This window comes from Sciurus carolinensis, chromosome 7, assembly GCF_902686445.1.
Source record: "Sciurus carolinensis chromosome 7, mSciCar1.2, whole genome shotgun sequence".
NCBI lineage: Eukaryota > Metazoa > Chordata > Mammalia > Rodentia > Sciuridae > Sciurus > Sciurus carolinensis.
Window position 1 is genome coordinate 53,434,735 of NC_062219.1, and position 23,095 is coordinate 53,457,829.

General features: G+C 33.1%; 1 protein-coding gene across 1 annotated transcript in view; it reads right to left on the bottom strand.

The window, feature by feature from the left end:
- Nucleotides 1-23,095, bottom strand: part of Cdc40 (cell division cycle 40) — a 42,641-nt gene that overhangs the window by 16,321 nt on the left and 3,225 nt on the right. Inside the window, exons 2-8 of the mRNA XM_047559142.1 lie at nucleotides 13,873-13,959; nucleotides 11,434-11,563; nucleotides 6,239-6,322; nucleotides 4,719-4,858; nucleotides 3,487-3,583; nucleotides 1,970-2,109; nucleotides 1,072-1,146 (exon numbers count right to left, since the gene is read on the bottom strand). Coding sequence (XP_047415098.1) covers nucleotides 1,072-1,146; nucleotides 1,970-2,109; nucleotides 3,487-3,583; nucleotides 4,719-4,858; nucleotides 6,239-6,322; nucleotides 11,434-11,563; nucleotides 13,873-13,959 — 753 coding nt within the window. The remainder of the gene's footprint in view (nucleotides 1-1,071; nucleotides 1,147-1,969; nucleotides 2,110-3,486; nucleotides 3,584-4,718; nucleotides 4,859-6,238; nucleotides 6,323-11,433; nucleotides 11,564-13,872; nucleotides 13,960-23,095) is intronic.

A 23,095-nucleotide genomic window follows, 5' to 3' on the forward strand; every position in this document is an offset into this window, starting at 1 on the left:
GACGTAACGGGTACCTAATGAGTGTTTACATAAGTGAACCTAATTGAATTCTGTGCTTTTTTCTTTTTTTTTAAGTTGGTCAAAGAGAAGATCATAATCTCAATTTACAAAGTTTGTATGAGGGTTAAAGTAAGGATTTTTACAATAACTGACTCAATTAGTGACAAATTTTTTCTACTAGAGACAAACCTCCAAATGGTTGCTCTCATCGAAAGAAGCTGCCTTTATATATTGTTAATATTCATGAATTATTAAAAGGGGAAAAAGCTTTAATGATTCAACTTTCCAAACCACAAGAGCACTATAGGATTGGTATTTATTGAACCATTGTAAAGACAGAGACACGGTGAAGACCAAAAAATACAAAAACTATCCTTTTAGATTTAAGATTTATTTCAAGGCTTTCCCCATATTCTAAGTGGACATGAAACTTATGATGAGAACTGTGAGCCTATTATTTGAGTCTAGATTATTATTTTCATACAGCTTCTATATTATCTTTCACTTCAGAAAAGTTCAAAAATAAAGCCGTTCAGTATCAAAATGCCATACACATGACAACTAAGTTTTCTGTTACCACATACTCTACAGTTGAGCAGAAGGTAAAGGTGGAGCTTCCTAAGACTTCAGTGAAAGAAGAGGCTGTGAATGCTTTTGCAACTTGTTGTCTACTAGTATTCAGAAGAAAAAGGATAAATTATACTGTTTATTCTGAATGGAATTTCTATAATGTGTCCTCTCTACCTCATATGGCTCTGAGGAAAAAAATGAACTCAGTTACATGTCTAAAACCTCTATAAAAATGCATTATTAGTGATTAAATATTTATGTGTCCAATACCAAACTGATTGGAGTACATTCTAAAAGTTTTCTAAGTTTTAAAAAGAATCTAGCCAACTGGATCACACAGCTATATTTGAATCTACAAGTTTGGGAGCAGTTCATAAATAGCTGCATTTGTAGGACCTAAGAGAAAATAATTAGCCTCTAATTGCTCAACACACCCAAATTTATTTACAATAACCAAACATTTAATCAGTGACAAAGTTGTCACTGCTATTGAAAACTCACCTTAATTTTACAATCCATGGAACAAGACAGCAATAAATGACCAGAGAGAGGAAATAATCTGACTGCACTGACACCCTGTAAAAAGGTATCACAGTTATAAACCAGAAACAATCTGAATATTGGCTAGAACTGAACATAAGACAAAGACAGTAAACTTAAAGCAACCTAATTTTCTATTTTTCTTCATTCCAAACATCATGCCCCAAAATAACTTTCATTAGTATTCCAAGAGCAGGTCTTATTGACACTAAGTTTTTGACTTTTTTTTTTTTTTTTTTAACCTTTAATATTGACTTTCTCACTCAAGGGAATCTTGAGTCAATCAAATTGCTAACACCTCCACTTCGTTTCCTTCTTTTACATAGTCCCTTTGCTCTTTGCAAAGAGCTGGAAATGAACAGCTGGAATTGTGCGAACGACAAAGAATACCAACATCGAAAGTTTTCATGTATCTTGTCTTTGTGTTAGTTAAAATATTAGCTTGGATTATACACCATAGAGCGTCTCATCTCTGAAGGGTAATAACCCCCCAAAACCAAGGCAACATTAGAAGCCGAGCAGGAGACTTGATGCTAGGACCAGCATGTTACTAACTGACTTAGTGCCCAAGAGGAAGCAGATTGTGGCAGGAACTTGCAGAGAAAGGGCTGGGCTACAAGGGGTCAGGACATCCAACCACAAACACTTATGTCATGACCAATCCAGAAAGCTTTCATGACTGATACATGTGAACATCTCCAAGGCCTAACTCAAGTTGACCTTCAATATAACTCCCCTGTCCTCTCTACTTCCCTACATCCTTACGAGAAAAACTGAATGATCCACATTCATGGCTGAAACTTTACATTGTCTTCACTATTATAACATTACAGCAAATAGAAACAGCTAACTTGCTTACCTTTGTATGTCCAGACCACACATGAATTTGTTTTTTGGGAAGATAGCACTTTTCAGGTGGCACAGTTGACCGTAGATTGACACCAACATCTTGAGGTATGTGAAGATAGGACCTGCCCTGATAGTCATACATTTCTTTAACTAAAACAAGAAAGCAAAGAAGGCAATAAACAAATGTAAGTCATAATCACAACAGTCCTGAGATCTATATTCTTAAAATGATAAATATTTCATTTGTAGGGCTATTGCCTTTATCAAGGCTTGGATAATAACTTTGGTGATGTTAAGATCATAAGTTAGCACCACATAAAAATAAATAAAAAAAAAAGGGTGTGTGTCCATCTAAAACAAAACAAAAAAACAAAAAAAAAATCTTAAGTTAGTTAAAATTCAGCTGCCTGAAATCCTTTCTACCATTTACAATTAGAAGCAGTATTTTAGATTCCTAAATACCCAGAGAGTATTACACCTGTAAATAAGATCTATACTTCTTTCACTCAGTTATACACTTTAGTGATATATAATAAAGACTTCACAGCAGCATAATTGTACTGAGTGAAGAGAAAATAATACTTAGGCCTCATTAGCACTGATAAAGAATCAGAAGCAAAACAAATTAGCTAAGAAAGAAATTAAAACAAAAAATATCAATTATACTTTCCCCCAGCTTTCTGTTTTTATGCCTTTCTGGTTCCTTTCCATTCCTCTTTCCCAAATTTTACAATAAAAGGCATGTGGGTGACTTAGATGGCATAGTATATAGAAAGCAGTTAGCTGTATGCCTGGCACAGAGTGGGTATTCAATTAATGTTGAATGCTATTGTTATTCTAAGTGCCACAGTACTAAACAGACTCCTTAAATATAAAGCTGGAGCTTGATAAACAAAATATGGCCTCATCATATCTAAACATCTGATGCCACAAAACATTGGAATAAGTAACACTATTAGTGCTAAATTATTCTTTACAGCTTCAGATAATCACTGTAATTTCCTAAATGTAACTAATTATTAATGAATAGGTACATACTAGAACATTTGTAATTTATTTTGGTGAATATGCATTTTCTTCCACAAGTCAAAATAAGTATGAGTCTTCATCTCCAGTCTATTTACATTTAATAACAGTTATAAACTGTAAAGATACCTGAATATTTGGATTGTGTTAAAAATGAACAGTTAAATGACTGAGGCATCATTAATACATGAAAAGAGTCAACTTTATCTCAAGAAAGGTCATATTATGGACCATACAAGTTTCTTCTTTATTTTTAATTTTTTAAAAATTCACTAACATTTTAACAAAAATTGTATGTGGCTATTGCTAGTCATGCTACTTTTTTACTTTTATTGGTAAAGGAAAAGTCTGCTGTAATTTCTTTGGGATACAAACTAAAATATAGTTATTCTTAATAGTATGATTGTACAGCAGCTGACAGTAAGGGCAATTGGTATTATATGAACAGAAAACAGACATGTGAGCTTTTCATGAAATGAAGAAGTATGAAAAATATATTACCATGTAAGATTGTCTTTTCCTCCCCAGGTTTCTCTTCTTCCTGTTTGCCTTTCTTCTGCCTCTTTGCTGTGATTTCATCCAATTCTTTTTGTTCTTCCTAAGAAAATGAAGGAGTGAACTTAAAACAAACGTATGAGAACCTCACTGTGTCCAAAGTTGGTTATAAATTCTTTATAATGAGGTCTTCATTTATGTGAAGCAATTGCTGTAAATGTACTTCCCCAAACAATAATCTCAACTCTTCCATAAGCAGAGATTGATCACCTCTTCCACAAATTACAAAATGGCAACAAACACATAATGGATACTAATAATAATAATTTTAAACTGATTTTATACAAGTTCATCCTTCTGGAACATCTAGAAATAACATTGAACATGTTATGCTAATTGTTTAAGCTAAAAGACAAGGCAATTAGAAAATCTGGTACCAGAAAGGAAAGGAAACTGAATTTGAGTACATAACATTGTTCTTCAATAAATAATTCTTACATAGTCTTGAGGGTATATAAGCAATTACTATATATTTGTAACTGTTTTGGCATGAGGGAAGTGGGAGAGTTGTAAATCTACGTCTATTATAACAAGTCTAAAATAAATAAAGAAATAGCAGCATATGTACATTTTTAAGATATGCAGGCATAAAGAACAGCTACAAGATAAGCTGCACAAGGTCAGAATTTTCTTGATCTTGTCCACTGCTATATCCCAGGACCTATGCTGGTGCCTGGTTCATAGAGACAAATGGGATTATGGAGGTGGGGAAGTGAAGGGTGGAGTTCTGTAGTTTCACTTTACCAACTTCTTAGTAATACTTTTCAAAAATATTGTAGATAAAATTTAAGATTTTGAATAAATGAATAATTAAAACCACCATCAATTCCAGTATGATAAAAAAAACTGATCCTATAGTTACCGTCTAAATGCCTAGTACCAGAAGAACAGCTCTCCTATGGCAGCTTAAGAGCATTATAAAGGCAATTTTTATTAAAAATTGTTCAATATTCTATTTTAATAAGAAAGTACCAAAGAAAGTAAAGCAGAAAAAAAGTAAATAAAAATAGTGCAAAGAAAACCAAAGAAATTTTATTGTATTTTCTTAATTAACCAAGGCAGAGAAATTTTGATGAGTCATTTGGTTCTCTAAGAGAATCTCAAGTTTATTAATAGAGATATGATTTGTAGAGACATAGCATATACTTGAATTGGAAATGAAAAACATCAAAGCTTACTTCTGAGGGTTTGGCTACATCTTTTTCATCCACATATTTTGCCCATGGTCCCAAGAAACCATCAATATTAGATGCATCGTTTTCTTTGAACTTTTTCCTCTTTTCTGTTTTCTTTTGACCGGTTTCAAATACAGTTAAACCTACATTAACAACCACAAAAAAAATATATAAATATATACATTTTCTTAGGAAATATCACCATATAAATGATTTTATATAGTTAAAGATAGGTGATTGTTCAAGTGACCAAAAACAAAAATAAAATGTTTATGAATCCGCCATATATACTAGCTCAAACTACATAAAAGGGATTGAACCTTCTGGGGAAAGATGCTTCCTTCTAACCCTGTTGTGTCTTGTAAATTTTGATATATTTAAAATTAAAAAAAGATATGCGACCCTACAATGGTACACAGTCTTTTTAATGGACTTTTACTAATTCTGAAAGAAACTCAACAATCTGACATTGCTAAATAGTGATAAAGCTACATTTGAAAGCAAGAACTGTCATTTATTGCTTAAAAACAGCTGAATTAAAACTACAGTAAGTACTTGGTAACGTATTTTTACTATGCTTGCAACAGAACAATATAAATTAAACAAGGTTTCACAAGAATCTTGTATTTCTTTCATGTGATCTCAATGTAAACCTGATCTCCAATATCAACCTTAGTAAAAAGAAATGAAGAAGAAGGATGTTTCTAAGATTTCTCAATTGATCAGTAGGAGGTTATACTGTTAAGCTGGAAAAAGAAAGGTTTATAGGAGTCATGGTGATAAGTTAACTAAGAATCTAGCTACATATACATAAATAAAGGAAAAAAGTTCATATTAATTCAAATCAATTTCCTTTAGCCTGTGTTACAATAAAAGAATTTAAAACTATTTTAACAATAATCAAACATAAACACAGAAGGCAGTTTGATCTTATAGGGTCTACCTTTATTAAGTAGAAGAGTCCCTGTGTTACTTGAACTTTCTTTTTTTAATGGCATTTTATAGATAAGATTCCAATGGTCTGATGAGCTTTGTGACAAGTTAGCATTTAGCAATTATAATGCCTTATTATAAAAGATGAATATGAACACAAACATTGAAAACACATATTCAAAATCAAGTCATTAAAGAAACCCTTCAGAGTCAAGCCTCACAGACACACAAAATGAAACTTTACTTCTGTTAAAATTTAGCTTGATATTACTGTGGAGAAGCCAACAGCCAAAATTACCTATACATTAATTATAAATTTATTGAATGATTTTTATAAGGTTGGCATGTGCCAAGTACTCAAAATAACCCAAAGTGATACATAACCACTGTCTTCCTTACAAGGTTACACATCTAATGGTAAAAGCAAGCTTGAAACCATACAGGTTCTAAACTGTACTGCTCTAAACTATATCACTCTATTGTCTCAACTTAAAAAGTCAAGAGTTAAATATGGGTGTTGTCTAATTATTGAAAGACACTAATTAGAAGTGTATATAACTACATGATATTAGCTATTTTAAATCAATTACCTTGATTTTTTTCAGCTTCTTCTACAGAACCAATGTATTTAGTAGATACTTGATGATTATCTAATGAAGGGTCCAATGCATAACCTGAAAGGAAAAAAGTGCAAACTACTGACTCCATTTTGTTATTTATAATTCATTTTATAACTACTATTCAATATGCCCACTTCACATTTTCCTTCCCAGATATTAAAAATGTTCTCTTTAACTACGAACCAAGTCTTCTTTCCTGAGTTCCATTTACCACAATTAATCCAAATCTTAGGCTGAACCCTGAATGACTTCAGCAGAATAAAACATATCTTAGAGGATGAATCTAATATATAGCTATTATATTACTAACAGCCTTTCTGGCTATGAAATAAACTTTAGTTTCAAAAAATCAAAGAGCTTAAAAATACATGTGCATTATATGTTTGGAAATTTAGAAACCAATTCCTTTTTCTTTTTGGTAATGAATATTATAGTTTATAATACATAAACTATTAAATTACAAAAGAAGTAGGGTATAAAGTTAATTACATAATGTCTAGCTACTATTTTGAAAATGCTATTCCCAGTAAGGACAGTCTTCCCTCTAATCTTAAAATAATATATTTCTACTTCATAAATCATTATTTATATTTCTTGGTAAGCAGTAGTAATATTTCATTGGTAAAAGAAGACAGTAAGGATAGCTGGTGTATGGATATACTCCTTCAACTAGTTCAAGGGTGTACCTACATATGAATGTGGTCTCCAGTGGTCTAGGAGAGTGAAGGGGAACAAAGCCTACCTAAATAACTGAAATCAGTTTTATTTTTCTCCTCCAATGGGTATGCTAGGATAATAAATGTTTGGTAAAATCCATTTCATAATAATCTGACATATTCACAAAAGAGAGCTGATCATTCATTAGTCTTTGGCCTACAGCCCATATGCACAATCACAAAATGCATAAAAAGTACTAACTCATTTTTTTAAAGGTCACATCCTAATGGACATATTTAACATTTTTATTTTCCAGCTAAAGGTTAAAGGGAACTAATTTTGGGGAATGGAAAAAGATTTGTTATGAAACATACTTTTAAAACAAGCTAAGGATGCAGGTGCTCAACTTACACATGACATGCTAGAATAGAACCAACCACCTGGCTATTAATTCATTTGGATATAGTTTTTTTCAGCACTAAAATATGTGCTTACAGCAGAGTTCGATGGCAGAAAAGCAGCTTTGGAGTTGAATCTCTGAAATCACAGGTTCAAATCCCATGAGTTATTTTAGTTTTTACCTCTTTGTTCTATGTGTGATTTTTTTAGAAAATGAGACTTTTATAAGGCTCATATAAAATTCAGAACAACATACCCTGAATTAAAATTCCCAACTCAACCATAAAACCTTATCTAGAATGTAAATTCTATCCTGAAAGGAGATATTATGTCTATATAAATGGCATTATTTGATGTGTTTGGAGGGGTGGAAGATGAAAGAGAGGGAAGGGTGGCCCTGGTCCTTCTTGTCTCTTTGTAAGCACCAATTCCCAATTCATCTGGCCATACACAGTCTTGTTTCAACTAAAGGAACTTATGCTTTCCTCCTGTATTTCTCTGTGGTAAAGGTCTTTAACTGCCATTTCTATCATCCCCTCCATTCCCTCCTACTCCAGGTGATTAGTGAATAAAATTAGTCTCCTTTTACAAATAAGAGACATTAAATATTTATCCATATATACTACTACAAATCAGCCAGTGACAGAATAAGCTCTAACTTTAACACTGTGAAATTTCAGTCCAAATGGTTTTATATTACTCTATGTCTCAAATAAATTAATGTATCCACACTGTAGTTCTTAAAGATTCTTATCTATTTTTCAGAAGCCCATTTTCCAATTCACTTTTTCAGTGGAATTCACATCTACTTTCTTCTGGTAGTAGCATCTGAAATGGCTATAATAATACTAATTTTATTGATATACCCTTAAGATTATAAATACTAATATTCTGACAGATTATTTACATTATAAACAGTATAGGCACTATAAACACTTTGCAAGGAAATGGTTGTGAATAAATGGAAAATTCTTCAAAATCAGTAGTCCACAAAAATCAACTCAAAATAAAGAGACAGTATTTTGATTATCAAACACAGGAAAAACAATCACATATATGGATCCTTACAGAAGGAGAAACAGAACTTTCATCCATGGTGGTAGCAGAATTGAGAGAACTCTGACCAACTTTTGAGAATTCATTTAAAAAAACAACAATGAAAAAAGCCTATAAAGTCTTATAGTCTTATTCTCAATAATATCTACTGTCACATTTTAAGAGGGATTTTACTAAAGTATAATACATACATTACATTTTTAATAGTGACAACTGGAACCAACTTGAAATCTAAAGATACAAGGGATCCTTAAACTATGATAGCAGAGAATTTTATATAATTACTTTGAAGTATTAAAAGTTTCTAACATTGAAGATAACACAGTGTTAATAATGACTGGTGAGGTTAAACATATTTATTTAAATTTTATTTTCCACTTCCATAGAATGATGTAGTAAACATTTTGAGTGAAATCTGAACAACAGGAAAAAACTTCATTAAGAAGCCCCAATCATCTGTTGAAGGGCATCTAGGTTGGTTCCACAATCTAGCTATTGTGAATTGAGCTGCTATGAACATTGATGTGGTTGTGTTATTATAGTATGCCAATTTTAAGTCCCTTTGGTATAAACCGAGGAGTGCAATAATTAGGTCAAAATGTGGGTCCATTCCAAGTTTTCTGAGGAATCTCCACACTGCTTTCCAGAGTGGTTGCACCAATTTGCTACTCCACCAGCAATGCCCTTCAACAGATGAGTGGATAAAGAAACTGGTATATATACACAATGGAATATTATTCAGCTATAAAGACAAATAATTTTATGGCATTTGTGGATAAATGGATAGAATTAGAGAATATCATGCTAAGTGAAATAAGCCAATCCCAAAAAACCAAAGGCTGAATGTTTTCCCTGATAAGTGGATCATCATCCATATAATGGGGGTGGGGAGGCAGGGGGTGAGAGAAGAATGGAGGAACTTTAGATTATGTAGAGGGAAAGGAGAGGGAGGAGGGGGCGGGGGTATGAAAATTGGTGGAATGAGACAGACACCAATACCCTATGTACATGTATGATTACATGAATGGTATGAATCTACATTGTGCACAACCACAGAAATGAAAAGATGTGCCCCATTTGTGTACAATGAATCAAAATGCAGGCTGTAAAAATAAAAAAAATAAAATAAAATAAAATTGAGGAATAAAAAAAAAGAAGAAGAAGAAGAAGAAGAAACCCTAAATAAGACCAAAAAAGGAACAGGAGAGAACTCATGAGAAAAGGGAGGAAAATAGGACAAAAGAATTCACACATCCATTGAAGGATTGAGATGTCAGAAGAAACACCACAAACAGGAACTAAAAACCAACTACACTGTCAGTAAATGAGGTGATAACAGGAAATGAGACTACCTTCACAGACAAGGACTCCACAGGTTGGTTGGTTCTATGATAAACTAAATGTACTGTAGAATATACAACTTCCAGAAGTTATTTACTGAGATTATAACAATGCTACTACATTTAAAATGAGAAGAAAAGTAGGATCAACGTTTTTTCTACATCTATGCAGTGATATCCCAGAGTTATAAATATGAGACTTAGGTAAAACTGCATTTCTGTGCCATCTCCTTAATATGTCTCATAGATAACGGTAGCACACGATATAAAGAAAGGTGTACTCCCTTGTACTTTGTAAATGAGGGACTGTTTAACAGAAACCCCAGTGTGTAAGAGTGAAAAAACAAACAAGTAAATAGAAAGCTGGCCTAGAAATTACTATCTGGTCAGGTAAGAACTTTCTATGGGAAAAGTGTAAGATTTTCACTAACAGAAGCTATATTTGATCACTGTTTGAGTGTAAGGAAAAAAAGAGACAGTGTTAAACCTGAGGCTAGTTAACTTATTAAGTTCAAACAAATTGCTCTCAGTTCTAAAAATCTCTCATAAGGGAGCGAGACCATGACATTCTTAGTTTTGCAACTGGCCATTCCCTCTATTCCAGACTGGTTAATATACTATGGTCCCAGATTCATTTTTTATGTTGAATTCACTGATTCAACCTCTGTCGCAGTCGACCTTCTAGTAGGAGAGGCAAAAATCATTGGCTTTTTTTTTTTTTTTTTAAATAAGCCCACTTCTAACCCAAGTCTAAAGCCAACTGAATACTTTCAAATGCTTATTCTTCCCATAAGGTAGCTTAAGAAGAAAGGTCAATATAAACTTAATTTAGCTCCCCTACCCTTGTTTTGTTTTGAAGACACTTATCTAAATTATTGCTTAAGTCCTTTATAAAATCCAAGAAAATAAGCTATTCTTTAAAACCCTGTTTTAGTATTGGCTAAAATACAATAAATTCATGATGCAACAGAGTTGATTTTTATGTGCAGCACCTTTAGATTTACATGGACCCCTTATGTAAGTAAAGGGTACAATGCAATGATGTTCCAGTAATTGGGAGTGTGACTGAAATCTTTTGGGTGATTTTAGTGGTATACAATCTGAAGGATGACTTTTGGCCACTGAACATCAATTAAAACATTGCCATGGTCAAACAATCTAATAAATAATAATCCCTTTCCACAGTTTCCATGCACAATACTTCTACAATCCTACCAATGATAGAATGTAATTATTTTACACAATGAATTTATGACTATCCTATTTTCTGATATTCCTTATGATCAAGAGAACATTTTAGAGACAAGATTTGAGAACAGAGTTACTAAGTTAACTAGGGTGTAAGATAAAAAAAAAAAAGTAACCTCTTAACAGTATTTCTTCATTTATCAACTTTAACAGCAATCTGCACAATAGTGCACATTCAGTAACAAAGGTTCATTACCAAGAACAACTATAAAAAGCATTCCAATTTTGAGATCCCAGAATATTTCAGTACACAGAAATCATAGTGGATTTAAAAATGAGAGCTAAAAATATTACTTCACCTTTTCATGTATGTAAACATTTGTAGATACAGAAAAGAAGTCCATTTTAAAGACTCTAGATTAATACATTTTAAAAAAGTCAGAAGCTATAATGGATTACTGGACACACAACTCATACTTCAATAAGGTCAAATTTAAAACTGTTTAAGTCTTATTATAACCTTACCATATGTGGCAAAAGTTCTTCTTTGCTGTTCAAACATGAAATCATTGATATGAGCTGGTTCAGCATAGCCAGAAAGCATATTTCTAGGAGCAGCCATTTGCTGTGTTCTAAAGGGATTTTCTGGTCCAAACTGCAATGTTATCAGAAGAAAAACATAAGTTCTGACTATATGAAAGCTAGAATTACTAAAACTACTAGATCATACTTTTCAATTTTAAATCAGGGGCTAATTAACCTGTTTGGGAACATGGTAGCCTCACATGGTTTAGTTCAAGTGGGAAATGGTTGATTAGCACTGTTGGTCAGTCCCTGGGACTGAAAGAGAAGAGCCCAGTTATGTATTTCAAGAGTTTAGCATTCACATGTGGTTACTAGCTACTATAATCCGATACTGTACAAAGTCCTATTTGACCATATTGCTCTGGATAACTGAGAATGACTATAGTGTTTTCTAATCCATGATTTGGGAAATTTTGGATGACACTGTGCCAATAATGGTACTATAATGTAATTTTTTAAAAGTCATGTTTCTTTTCCATTAGAATATTCAAGGTCACACAAGAGCTACCATGTAGTCTATTTAACTAAAAAATCTCATGCTTTTGACCTGGATTGTATTGCTCATTTCAAATACTACTTCTTTCATGGAACTTTAAAAAGAAAATCTTTAAAACCAGATGCAATCTCTCCTTAAACTTGAATAATACTTTAGAGGCATTATAGGAAATAGTCTGGTCTCTACCTTTTTAAAAACACAGCACATTCTCTCTGATAAAATACTAGCTTGAGGAGAGGGATTATATCTTATTTCTAACAGTGGACACTCAAAATATAGAAACTTGAATTTAATCTCACAAAGTTCCTTGGTGGCACCTTTCCAGACTTTGCCAAGTGATTCAGATCCTAGTCATAAAGCAAAGTTCATAATTTGTTATATCACAGATGACTAACTCATTTGGCAGTGAGGGAAATTATAATAATTTGGCTTCTGTTTTAGATCCCATCACTTCTTTCTTAAATTGTTAACAACTGTGGAACTGTTCCAAACATAAACCAGTTAATATATTTAAGGTGAGGTTCCCTAATATGAAAAAAAAAAAAAGCTGAACATTAAAGCATTGATAATTCCATGAGAATGATAGGCCTATTACCTTGTGAATATCACCACAAAAACTTGTAACTAACCTTTTAAATTTTTCTTGTAAGTTCTGAAAACTATAATTAAACAATAGTTTACTTATGCATAAGATTTCAAAATTCAAAAGCAGACTTCACAGAAAATAGGCTGACATTCCAATGTCATATACCATGGTACTTCCCAATTTTCTCATTTTCTGAATTCAGTAGCTCGATTTTATTGAAATATTTTTCATTTAAAAAAACCATGAAGCACATATACAATGTACAACCTCTCTTCAATGGGCCAGCTGAAATAGTGCCAAGGGATATGAAACAGCCTCCAGTTTGACAGGTTAGAAGGATTTAAGAAATAACAGGATAAAACTTAAAATGTACTATAGGTTTTGCTTACTGAATGCTCAGAGAACAGCTGGAGCACTGACATCTCGGTTGTGCTACACATTCAGTGGCTCTCTTTTAAGTGACTATAGAAACTTGAGCAGGTAAAGTATATGAAATTACTCTAGGATTCTGATATATCAGGAAGTATATGCCACAAATGAAAATTATTTAAAAAGTGCCCAATTTTCCAAGATGCAACATGATATAGCTCCTCACATTCAACTTTAACATGCTTCTTAAAGATTTTGCCACTGAAATCTAATATTTTATTTTATAATTTTATACTTTTCTGGCCTGTTGGTCAATTAAACACTCTTATCCATTTAATATCTAAGAATGTAATGTCTTCTATAAACTGTCCTACATGGATAATACTCCAAGACTTCCTTAAACAGACAATAGGGAATTGTTTCTGTTTTTTCTCCCCCTCCATTTTATTAAGGCTTCTATTATCATTTATACTAAGAGAAAAAAAAAATCCAATATGATCCTTTGTTTCACTCGGCATCAAAGTATGTTAGAATGACATTTCCGAGGCATTTGTAACCAAATGTTTTCTACTATACTCTATATTGATGCTAATAAATCAAATTCTTTTTCTTTGTGGTTAATTACAATACTTCCTTATCAATGGGAAAGGAACAGTTACAGTCACATCAGATATTTTCAGATTATCTTTTGCAAAAGACATAGATCTCTGGTATCATACATTTCTATGTAGAAGGAGAAGCAGTGGATTTTTAAAAATATTTTCACAAAAGCATACTATTTAGATTTTTGCAGAATACAAAGAAATATTTTCCAAAAGTTTAAATATATACTTTTGTGAAGAAACTTTAAAATTCACCAACTGTTTATCTTCCTATGCATAACTTAAATCCTTTAGCAAAAGGCAGAACCTTGAATATGTTTTCTTACCTCAGGAGCAAACATAGTCTCATAGGTAGGATTATATTGGACTTCTTTGACAGCAGGGTCAAGGTGAACTCCAGTCTCTAAATCTTCCTAAAAGAAAACCAAATGAATATTAAAGACTGGATAAGCAATTATTTTATTTTAGAAACTACATCAAACTCACATCAGTCTTTTTTAACACTGATTTTATGATTATTACTTTAGTACCATGTGGTTAATACTTCTAATAATCAGAGATAAATAAAATATATAAGTATTATATACAGTTAATTTTAGAGGTGAAAATATGTAACAATCATTTTATTTTCAAAATACTGAATTTATTAATTAAAAATTTCTAAAGAAGTTATTAACACTACAAAAGTCTAAAACTTCCTTTGTTCTTTTTTTGTGGTGCTGCAAATTAAACCCAGGGTCTTGTGCATGCGAGGCAAGCACTCTGCCAACTAAGTTATATCCCCAGCCTCTAACTCTTCTTTTTATTAACTCAAAAAACCTGATCCTTGGTCAGGTGCAGTGGCACACAACTGCAATCCCAGTGGCTCAGGAAGCTGAGACAGGACTTCAAAGCAGCTTCAGCAAAAGCAAGGTGCTAAGCAACTCAGTGAGACCCTGTTTCTAAATCAAATACAAAATAGGGCTAGGGATGTGGCTCAGTGGTAGAGCGCCCCTGAGTTGAATCCCTAGTACTGTTAAAAAAAAAAAAAAAAAGATCCTCTAGTTCCAAATTCATTCGAAATAGGCACTTCTTATTTATTCCGCAAACTTTTTAGATGTGTAAACAGATGGCACTCTCTTGGATATGGCAGAGGAAACAAAAGAAATAGCAGGTTCTCAATCTTCTAAATCTGAAGTCTTATAATCTATGTCAATGTTTCAACCTTCTAAAATTCATTTCCCAGGTTAACGAACACTATAAAAGTCTCATTTTCACTGCAGAATCACTGGCAGTCTATCTTTTTAACCTACCACTTAACAAATATATATCAATTCCCAAACTGGTTTCTCCAGCCTGAACCTCTCTCTTGAACTCTGCAGACTTATATAGTCAAACCACTGGACTTGGCATCTTTTTTCCATGGTGTCTAAGAGACCTCTCAAATTATGCCTGGTCTCCCTGCCCCCAACAAACCCTTCTGGCCTTCTCTAAGTTAATCACAATTACATCATTATAGTTGCTCAGGTGAAAATCTCAAGTTATCTCTACTATTCTTTCTTCACACTCTACATTCAATTCATCAGCAAATGTGCCTTCCATGAATGTCCAAATTCAACTACTTTTCATCACCTCAATTCAACTTAGTATCTTTCATTGGAATTATTATAATAGTTTCTTAACCAGTCTCCCTGCTTTCTGCCTTTGTCTATGCACAGCCTCAATCCACATAGGAGTTAATGCAATTCTTCCAAAATATTAGTCAGATTATGTTAGTTATTGCTGTAACCCACCCCCCAAGTATCTTCCCCACTCAAAGTAAAAGCCTACTAAAAACCTACAGGCCCATTATAGTTATTCTCAGAAAGTAAGCATGATTCCCTAGCCTAGTTTTACAGGGCATTTTTGTCATCCTGTTTTATAATGCCTAACCATTCACATATTAAAAACATGTTATTTGATCGTAAGTATTTTTCCTTTAGTTAGGATATTCAAGTTATACCAAGAATTTTAAGGAAATTAAATATCATCTATGAATCACATTTCAGCAATGCTTGCTTATAAAATTGCTGTTATAAAATAAGGAACCTTAGAGTAATAAATTGAGAATTAACCCTCCACGATCTGTCCTGCCCCAGCAACTTCTGTCTTCATCTAGCACTAAGCCTGTGCTCACTTAACCTGGCCTCACTGGTTCATGTGTTATTCCTGGACTATACCAAAGGACAATCCTGATTCAGGGGCTATGCACCTGTTCTCTCTTTTTGGAATGTTTCTGCCTGAATATCCACAATATTTTTCTCTCTTTTAAAATCTCTTGCTCATTTTTTTTCTGCTTTACCCTTATTTTTCTGCTTACCTTACTTTATTTCTATTCGTTATATTTACCAACACCTGACATGTATGTGTTTACTATCAATCTCCCTCCACTGAAAATGTAAGCTATTCAAGGTAGATTTTGTATGCACAAATGTAAATCGATTCCTAGAACTACTATGATCATGTTATCTTCTTTACTGTTGACCTCTTGCTGATGGTACAGTACACCTATCAACACATACAAGGCCAATGTAAACTCTGAAAAGTTTGCAGAACAGGTAGAACTTAATAAAGTTGACAGTGATATAGAGAAGAAATACCACAAATGAATGTCTGGTACTTAGGCTAGTCAAAGACTGAAGAAAAACCAACAAGAAAAATAATACTATAGGCACAAAGTTATTGTTCCAAAACCTTACCACTCTTAAAACATCTTACAAAAGCCCCTTTACCAAAGCAGGCTATTTATTCTCAAAGATCTATACAGTGTATCAGCTCTCACCCTAAAACTTCTCTCCTCTCTAGTTTTAAAACTATCATTACTTTTTTCTCATCCTTCTCATGACTTCAGTTACTGCCCCCCAACCTTTTTTTTTTTTTTTGCAGTCCTGACTCCACTCTTGGCTTTTGGATCTTCAAATCCAAATTCCTACTGATTTTCATTATATATGGATGTGACAGCACAAAACACCATACTACAGAACAAATCATTACATATCATTCCCCCATGGCACCTTCATTAATAAGCCAGGCACTGACTGAGTCTTTCTCAATCTGCCTGTGAATCTTCTCCAGCAATCCCACTTCTATCCTCTCTGTCCACATCCTAGCTACTACTGTCCTCATTCAGGGCTTTAGCACATCTTGCCTAGTCTATTATAGCACCTCCTTTTCTAGTTTATGATACCCCCACTTTTAACATATTACACTGATGGCTATTTTCTTTTAATAGCAAATACTCTAATCCTTTCTATGCTACTGGCAATGTTACTACCGTCTATCACAGTCATTCATTTTGTTATCTGATAATAAATTATCTTATTGTCCCCGATTTGTTCCCACCTCCTGGTCACAGTTCTAAAGAATGTTGCTTTCTTGAGCTGGGGTTGTATCTAAGTGACAGAGCGCTTGCCTAGCATGTGTGAGGCACTGGGTTTGATCCTCAGTACCACATAAAAATAAATAAATAAAATAGAGTGTCCTTTAAATGTTTCATTCCTGTTAGTACTTGTGATATGTTATTGGTTCACATAGCTATTACTTACATTTTAAATTCTTACTACTTATTAGAATGCAGGACATTCAGCACATGTTCAATAAATACTTGTTAAGGGGAAGAAAGAAAAGGCAAATTCACAGAGAAATTAAGTAGGATAAGGATAACTAAAGATCATTTGGCAATTACATCACAAAAAAACCTTTGCTGGAGTGATTTGGGCACTGAGGTGGACCACAGAAAGTCAGCAGCAAGGGGTATTGGTTAATATAAGAATTTAGATAAGAAACTATTAAGTCTGAGGCAGAGTCAGTCGTACTGCTAGAGGAAAGGAGACAGCAGAAAGAAACACAACAAGAATGAGGAGATAATCAAAGCTATTCTGGAAGAAGAGATGACAGAATCCAGGACAGAGATGGAAGATTAAACTCCGAAAAGAGGGCTCTCTTTGATGTGATGAGTGATAGATATTTAGAGGTGCTGGGAGATGCTTGGAGTCGTCATTGTTCATTTAATTTTGTGTAGGTAGGGCATAGGCACCTTAATAAAGCAACTATATACCTTCAGATTCATTTTTCATTCAACAAATATTAACAGTATGCCTATTATGTGTCAGGCACTATTCTAGGCCCATAGAAATAGACAAAGATACCTGTCATTGTAGAATTTATATTCTGGTGGAGCAGACAGACCATAACGCATTTGATAAATAAATGAACTATACTTTTTGCTAAAAGAGGTTATGTACTATGAAAAGAAAACACTAATGTGTTAGCATTAGGGTAGATGCATTATTTCACATAATATTTATAACACTTTTGTGAGTTAAGTATTAGCAAGATTAAGTCACTTAGCCCAAGGTACTAAAAGAATTAACGATAAGGATAAGAGAGTTTAAATTAACCACAACAATGTTACAGAGACCGAAGTAGCAACAAAAGGAAGAAAAATCATTGGCATAGGAACTAGGTATTATCAGTCAGGGTTCTTAGTTGCAAGCAACAGAAATTCTCATAGGCAGATTAAATGCTATTGAATCCTTATGCATTTCTCTTAAAATTGCCAGGAGGGACAAAGAATCAGTTTTGAAAAGCAGGCAGAAATAAAAGGTGAGTCTGCAGTTGGAATCACAATTCAATCAATTATATCACAGAACCAATTCAGTGAAGACAACAGTTTACTATTTCTCAAAATCAATGCTAAGTTGCTATTGCTGCCACTGGATGCTGGTTGTTGAAGCTACTGGTGTGAGAAACTAGAAAATATTGGCCAACACTGTCACTTAAAATCCTCACTCCTTGTTTCTTTGCAGAGCAGTTTCAGACTAGAAAAGTTTAGGTGGATACGTCTGTTTGGCTAAGCCCAAGTTATAGCCCTGAGCCTAAGATGAAAGGGGACTGGGTGGTGAACAAGGATGTTCTTTACATTAAGCCTCTCTATGAAGGGGGTGCAAATGCTAGGTCACCTAAAAGATTACAGTTACAGATAGCTTCTTGCTTGAGCCCAAAACAAACTCATTACTGTAAAATTAAAAGGGTTACATACAAATTGCTTAAACTGCATGAAAACTAAATTAAGTTTTTCCTTCTTAATACTCAACTGCTTAAAAGAACAAGAAGTTTAGCCACCTTCAAACCTCCCTCATGGATTATAGAGTACAGTTGTTAGAACCACTTTATCATATGGGTTACCAAATCTTTCCAACTAAAGGTATCTAAAATATTCTAAATTTGAATTCTATTGAGCAGAGTTTCAGCAGAGTATCATGAGACATCAATTTTTAAATGCAAAGTACAATTTTAAAAATTACCCTTTATATAAGCAATGATGGCAACTAATAAACAATATAAAATAGGTACTAGTCTGGCTTCTACTAAAATTATAGAACAGAACAACTCTCCAGAAAATGAATGGCTGTTAATTTTACATTTAATTAGAAGAACATGGACAATACCACAACCTTGTTTTAATACCCACGAGGAGTTCAATACCAATTAGGCTAGGAACTGGAATTACCACAGAATTACAAAAGATTTCTACTTTTTAAATTATCCACAAAAATTAAAGTGTAGTATAACTGAAGGGCATCCTGTGGGTCCAGTAAGTTTAAACACTATCTCTTGTTGACTCATATTAATTTGAGAATAAACAAAATTCCTTTTCCGTCTTTTTCACATTTCTGCCTGTGTACAAATAAGAAAACAGACATGAAATCACCACGTACACTGCAAAGCAGATGACAATTACTGATCATTATCATAAAGTACTTCTCAATTTATGGCATAGTTTTATCCCCCCAGAAGTTGGAAATGATGAGACTTTCTTAAAATGGGAGTATAGATGATGAAATAAGAAAACAGAAATTTGGATGTCCTTTGAGTTTGGCTCTTAACAGTAGGCCAATTGGGAGTTCACGAATAGCAAGAAATATCACCCAAGAAGAAATTTAAATCTGTGCTTCAAACTTAGATGCACAATTTTCATGTTATTCAAGTTGGTGATGCTAAATAAAGCAGGAAAGCCACTTGGGGAAAGTAACGTAGTCATTGACTGAAATGAGAGAAAGCCAGGTTGTTTTTATTTATTTATTTTTTTAACTTTAAAGCAAGTTAAGAAGCAGTTCTGGTAACCCAAAAGGGCTTATTACATTTTTAAAGTGATTATTTATGTTCTTTAATCATTTTTAGTGCCCTTTAATTGTACATAACAGTGGGGCTTTGTTGTTACGTATCTGTACATACACATAACATAATTTGGCCAATTTCATTCCCCACTATCTGGTCTTTCCCTCCCCTCCTCCTTCCCCCTGATCCTCTTCCTCTACTCTACTGGTCTCCCTTTTATTTTCATAAGACACTCCTTATCTCTCTCCCCCTTTATCTCCACTTTTCTCTCTAGCTTCCACAAGAAAGAAAACATACTACCCTGACATAATGTTCTTAAATTTGATCCACTTTCCTGTAAAAGACATAATTTTGTACTTCTTTATGGCTAGGTAAAACGCCATTGTATTTATACACCATATTTTCTTTATCCATTCATCTGTTGACAGACAACTAGGCTAGTCATAATTTGGCAACTGTGAGTAGTGCTGCTATAAACATGGGTATGCATGTATTGCTACAGTATGCTGATTTTAATTCTTTTGGATAAATACCAAGGAGTGCTACGCCTGATGGTCATATAGTGGTTCCATTCCTAGTTAAGGTGATGACTATTAATGTGCAAAATCTGACATATCTTTCTTTCACCATCATCTTGTGTAGGGCATGTGTTATGTATGTGTAACAAATATGCACGCACACACACACCCCACATAAAAATAACTAAAATAAGGGTGAGAGGATTTAGTTTTTGGATTTTAAGAAGGTGAATGTACTGATTAATTCAGACACAGTATAATTTATAGAAGTAACTACTTAACAGAAACTGAGTGCATAATTTATAAATGATGACAAGGAAAGAACGGGAAAAAAATTAAAAAAAATGGATGTCTAGCATACTGTACTTTCTGCCTTTCTTCTTTTTTGCTAAATGTACATAAAACTAACTTTTAAAAAAATTATTGCTACAGTTGCATTTCACAAGTTTTATTGAGTAATGTTTTCTTACTGTTCAGTTCAAAAAATTTTGTCATTTTTTTTTCCTTTGGCTTATGGGTTACTTAGAAGTGCAATTTCACAAACTTCAAATATGGGAATTTTATAATTATTGTTTTGTGACTAGTTTCTAGTATATATTCACTGTGGTCAGAGAATGTCAGCATATGTGATTTAAAATTTGCTGAGACATATTATTAACTCATGTACATATATGACTGCATGACTGATGTGATCCTATAATATGTATATCAGAAAAATGAGATTACACTCCATTTATGTATGATCTATCAAAATGTATAAATGCATTCTACTGTCATGTACAACAAATTACAACAAATGAATGGCACTTACTTTTTAAAAGCATTGTTTAAAAAAAGATATGTGGTCAACACAATTTAAAATACTTATTATCTGGTCTTTCACCCAAATTCGCCAATCCCTGGTCTTGTTTATGATCAGTTCTTTAAAAATGTTTCATTGGTACTAGAAAACTATAGTCTATATTAAGTGCTATGTTAAATGATACAGTTTACTAGTACAGATACAGATTAGTAAACTGTATCTTTGGATATTGTTCAAATTTCCTGTGTCATTATTGATACTTTTTGCTTGTTCTATCAACAATGGAGAGGTGTATTAAAATCTCCCACTATGATTATACATTTGTTGATTTCTCCTTGCAGTTGTCAATTTTTGCTTAAACATTTTGAGTTTAAACTGTTATATACCTTTGTTAATTGAACCTTTTATCATTATGAAATAACCCTTTTTGTCTCTATTAACATTTTCTTTATTTAAAGTCTATTTTATTGACCTTAATACAACCAGTAACAACTTTCTTTTGGTTAGAATTTGCCTGTATATCCTCTTTCTATCTTTTTGTTTTTGATTTTCTGGAGGTCTTTAGCAAGAATGGCAAGGCAAGAATAAAATTAATCAAATAGGGAATGAAAGAAAGAAAAAATAATGCCATATTTACAGGTGGTATGATTTTGTAAGTAGTTAAGATAATACTGAAAGTTAAATACTTGGAAAAAACAATGCTATTATTAATATAATAGCATAAAAATAATAGGTCCTTAGAAATATTTGCAACAGAACTGTATAAAATCTTGATGGAGAAGATTATAAAGTTTGGAAGAAATTAAAAACCCAAAGACCTCAATTAATGAGTAGATTTCAAAATGATCTATGACTCAATGCAATCGCAAATAAAATTCCACCTGGGTGTTAACAGAACTTTACAGGTTAATTCTAAACAGTATATAGAATTTTGAGGGTCAAGAAGGGCCAAAATATTCTTAAAAATCAACAACAAAAAGGTGGTGGTGTGTGTGGAGGGATTATCTTACCAAATATCAAGTCATAGCATTAAGAATGTTCATATCAGGCTGGGGGTGTAGCTCAGCGGTACAGTGCTTACCTAGCATGCGCTATCCTCAATAACCTCCCCCACAAAGGCAAGAAAAAAAGGAAGAAGGAATGCTTGCATCATATACAAAAATTAATTTTACGTGGGTGAATGAATTAGATGTGAGAAGCAAACATGTAGGACTTTCAAAAGAGAATATTTTCATGACTTTGGGTTAAGGATTTCTGAAATGACAAAACAGGAATCACAATCCATAAGGGAATAATTTAATAAGACTAAATAAACTATTCTGTTTAACAAAAAGATAGTTAAAAAAAAAAAAAAGAATGAGAAGACAAGTTATAAGCTGGAAAAGTTTTTTTTGCCACAAACTGACAAAGGACAGTATCCCTTACAAATCAAAAGGAGAAAAGCCAACTCAAGAGTCATTTTGAAAGGGAAAAGAAAAAAAAAATCAAGTAACCAACACAAAAATGAAAAGATGCTCAATCTCATTAATGTTTAGGAAAAGATGGATGAAAAACACTGCATAAATTTATTTCCTGCCAAAATACTTGCTATTAGTCAGAACACAATTAGTTAAATACTGATGAAATTATCTGCATGCTGAATTCACATCTCCTTCCTTGATCATTTCCCAAACACTTGCAATCATTACATTTACAGTGTATAGGCTCCACCCTCCATTCAGTCCCCACCACCATCACCACTTCATATAAGCAAGTGTTGGTTCTCAAACCAACAGTAAGGACACTACTAATTTCTCAGTTTGCAACCAAGATTGCTAGGGAGACTAGCACCAGCTCTGCTTCTAATAGATCTCCGGTTATCTTATGCAACCTTCCTTCTGGATTTCCTTATTTTTTGAACTAATTCCTTAGTGACTGAACTAAGTAAGCTCTAAAGACCCCCTCCAATCTTACCACTGCCCGCTCAGCTCTAAAATTCAGATTTTTAATGCACATACTTTACTAAGATTTTTTTCTTCCATTCTCCTTTCAAATATATTTCCTTTAGTGTAATAGGCATTGGAAACATAAAGGAATAGACAAAACAATCTC